Source organism: Laccaria bicolor, genomic scaffold (assembly GCF_000143565.1).
Source record: "Laccaria bicolor S238N-H82 LACBIscaffold_32 genomic scaffold, whole genome shotgun sequence".
Taxonomy (NCBI): domain Eukaryota; kingdom Fungi; phylum Basidiomycota; class Agaricomycetes; order Agaricales; family Hydnangiaceae; genus Laccaria; species Laccaria bicolor.
This window is the reverse complement of record NW_001889903.1, coordinates 581,658-582,850: the sequence shown is the minus strand read 5'-3', so window position 1 is coordinate 582,850 and position 1,193 is coordinate 581,658. Positions and strand designations below refer to the sequence as shown.

Here is a 1,193-nt window from a genome sequence, read left to right as displayed (position 1 = left end):
CAGGCGGCGCAGGCGCACTAGCCACAACGGCAAAGTTACTGTGTAATGGCGCTCGCCGAATGGCAGCTAGCAATCATATATACTGGTGTTCATCCATGTGCCTGCTGGAACTCCTAACCTCTCATGAACTTTATTGTGCATGTAGTATGAAATGCACCCCCTTTCTCCCCCTTCAAACACTGCCCCATGTGAGATCACTTTGCCAGCAACCCCAACTATTGTCGATGGGTTGTACTTGATGGATATGCCTAAACCCGGGAAATCCATGATTCCAGTCGAGTCTTTCTCTCCCAAAGGCACTAGGACATCAATCCACTCATTCCGCCCTTTGGTGTCACGGTGTACTGGTGTTGACCGGTTGCTAATCACTGACAAGGCGCTGAAAGGGGGAGTCCAATGCTTCAGCGCCGTGTACAATTCTTCCTCATCATCCACAAACCCATTTTCTGTCTCGAGGCGGCGGAGTGCCTCCATTCCCTGCTCATAAAGTTGTGGATGTATGATACTCAGGATGGCGCCAATCAAAGCAGATGACTCTTGCATTTCCAGGCTCCACTGCGCCCCAACGGCGCCACGCTTCATTTGCGCGCTGACTTCAAGCTTGAACTGGGAAGACTGCAGATCGTTCAGACTTTGTTTATGGATCCAAAGAGATTTCACACCTCGTGCCCTTGCTGGAACCATGCTGGCGATAAACTCACAGTCCCGGGCTTGAGTTGTTGACATTGCTCTGCAGGCCTGTAGTGCATTTTATGATTCCTCCAGTTAGTAGTAGCCTTGTCGTCTATCCTCAAAGCTGATTCAAGAATTTTGAGGAACTTCCAGATCTGCAACTGAACAGGGTTTGAGATTGTACACCCAGCGGCCATAGTCACATACCTGGCGTGCTCCTGAAAGGATGTCAGGCAAATACCAAACCAGCCCATTGTTATGCATATCCGTTACCACAAAAGGCGAACTTTTATGGACAATAGGTGAATAGATGGGCGGGTACCTATTCAAGATTTTCTCTTCTGTTTTAGGATTTTGTCCGGTCAGGGCGGCGCCGATGGTATCGCAATACCTCGTGGCATCCCATGTTGTGCGGACTTGAAGAGATCAATCAACCAATTACTATGTGAGCAGGCGTGGCGCACTTGGGTGTTCTAAGCCTCAACCAAAACAACAACTATCCCATCGCAGTCATCCAACAG

The 1,193-nt window shown here is 49.4% G+C and overlaps 1 protein-coding gene across 1 annotated transcript; it reads right to left on the bottom strand.

Annotated features, from left to right (window-relative positions):
* Positions 1-66: 66 nt before the first annotated feature.
* LACBIDRAFT_306923 (uncharacterized protein) lies at positions 67-684 on the bottom strand (the record flags this gene model as incomplete). The annotated part of the gene is made up of 1 exon (XM_001885556.1): positions 67-684. The coding sequence occupies one exon, from the start codon at positions 682-684 to the stop codon at positions 67-69; it is 618 nt and encodes a 205-aa protein (XP_001885591.1).
* Positions 685-1,193: the final 509 nt, after the last annotated feature.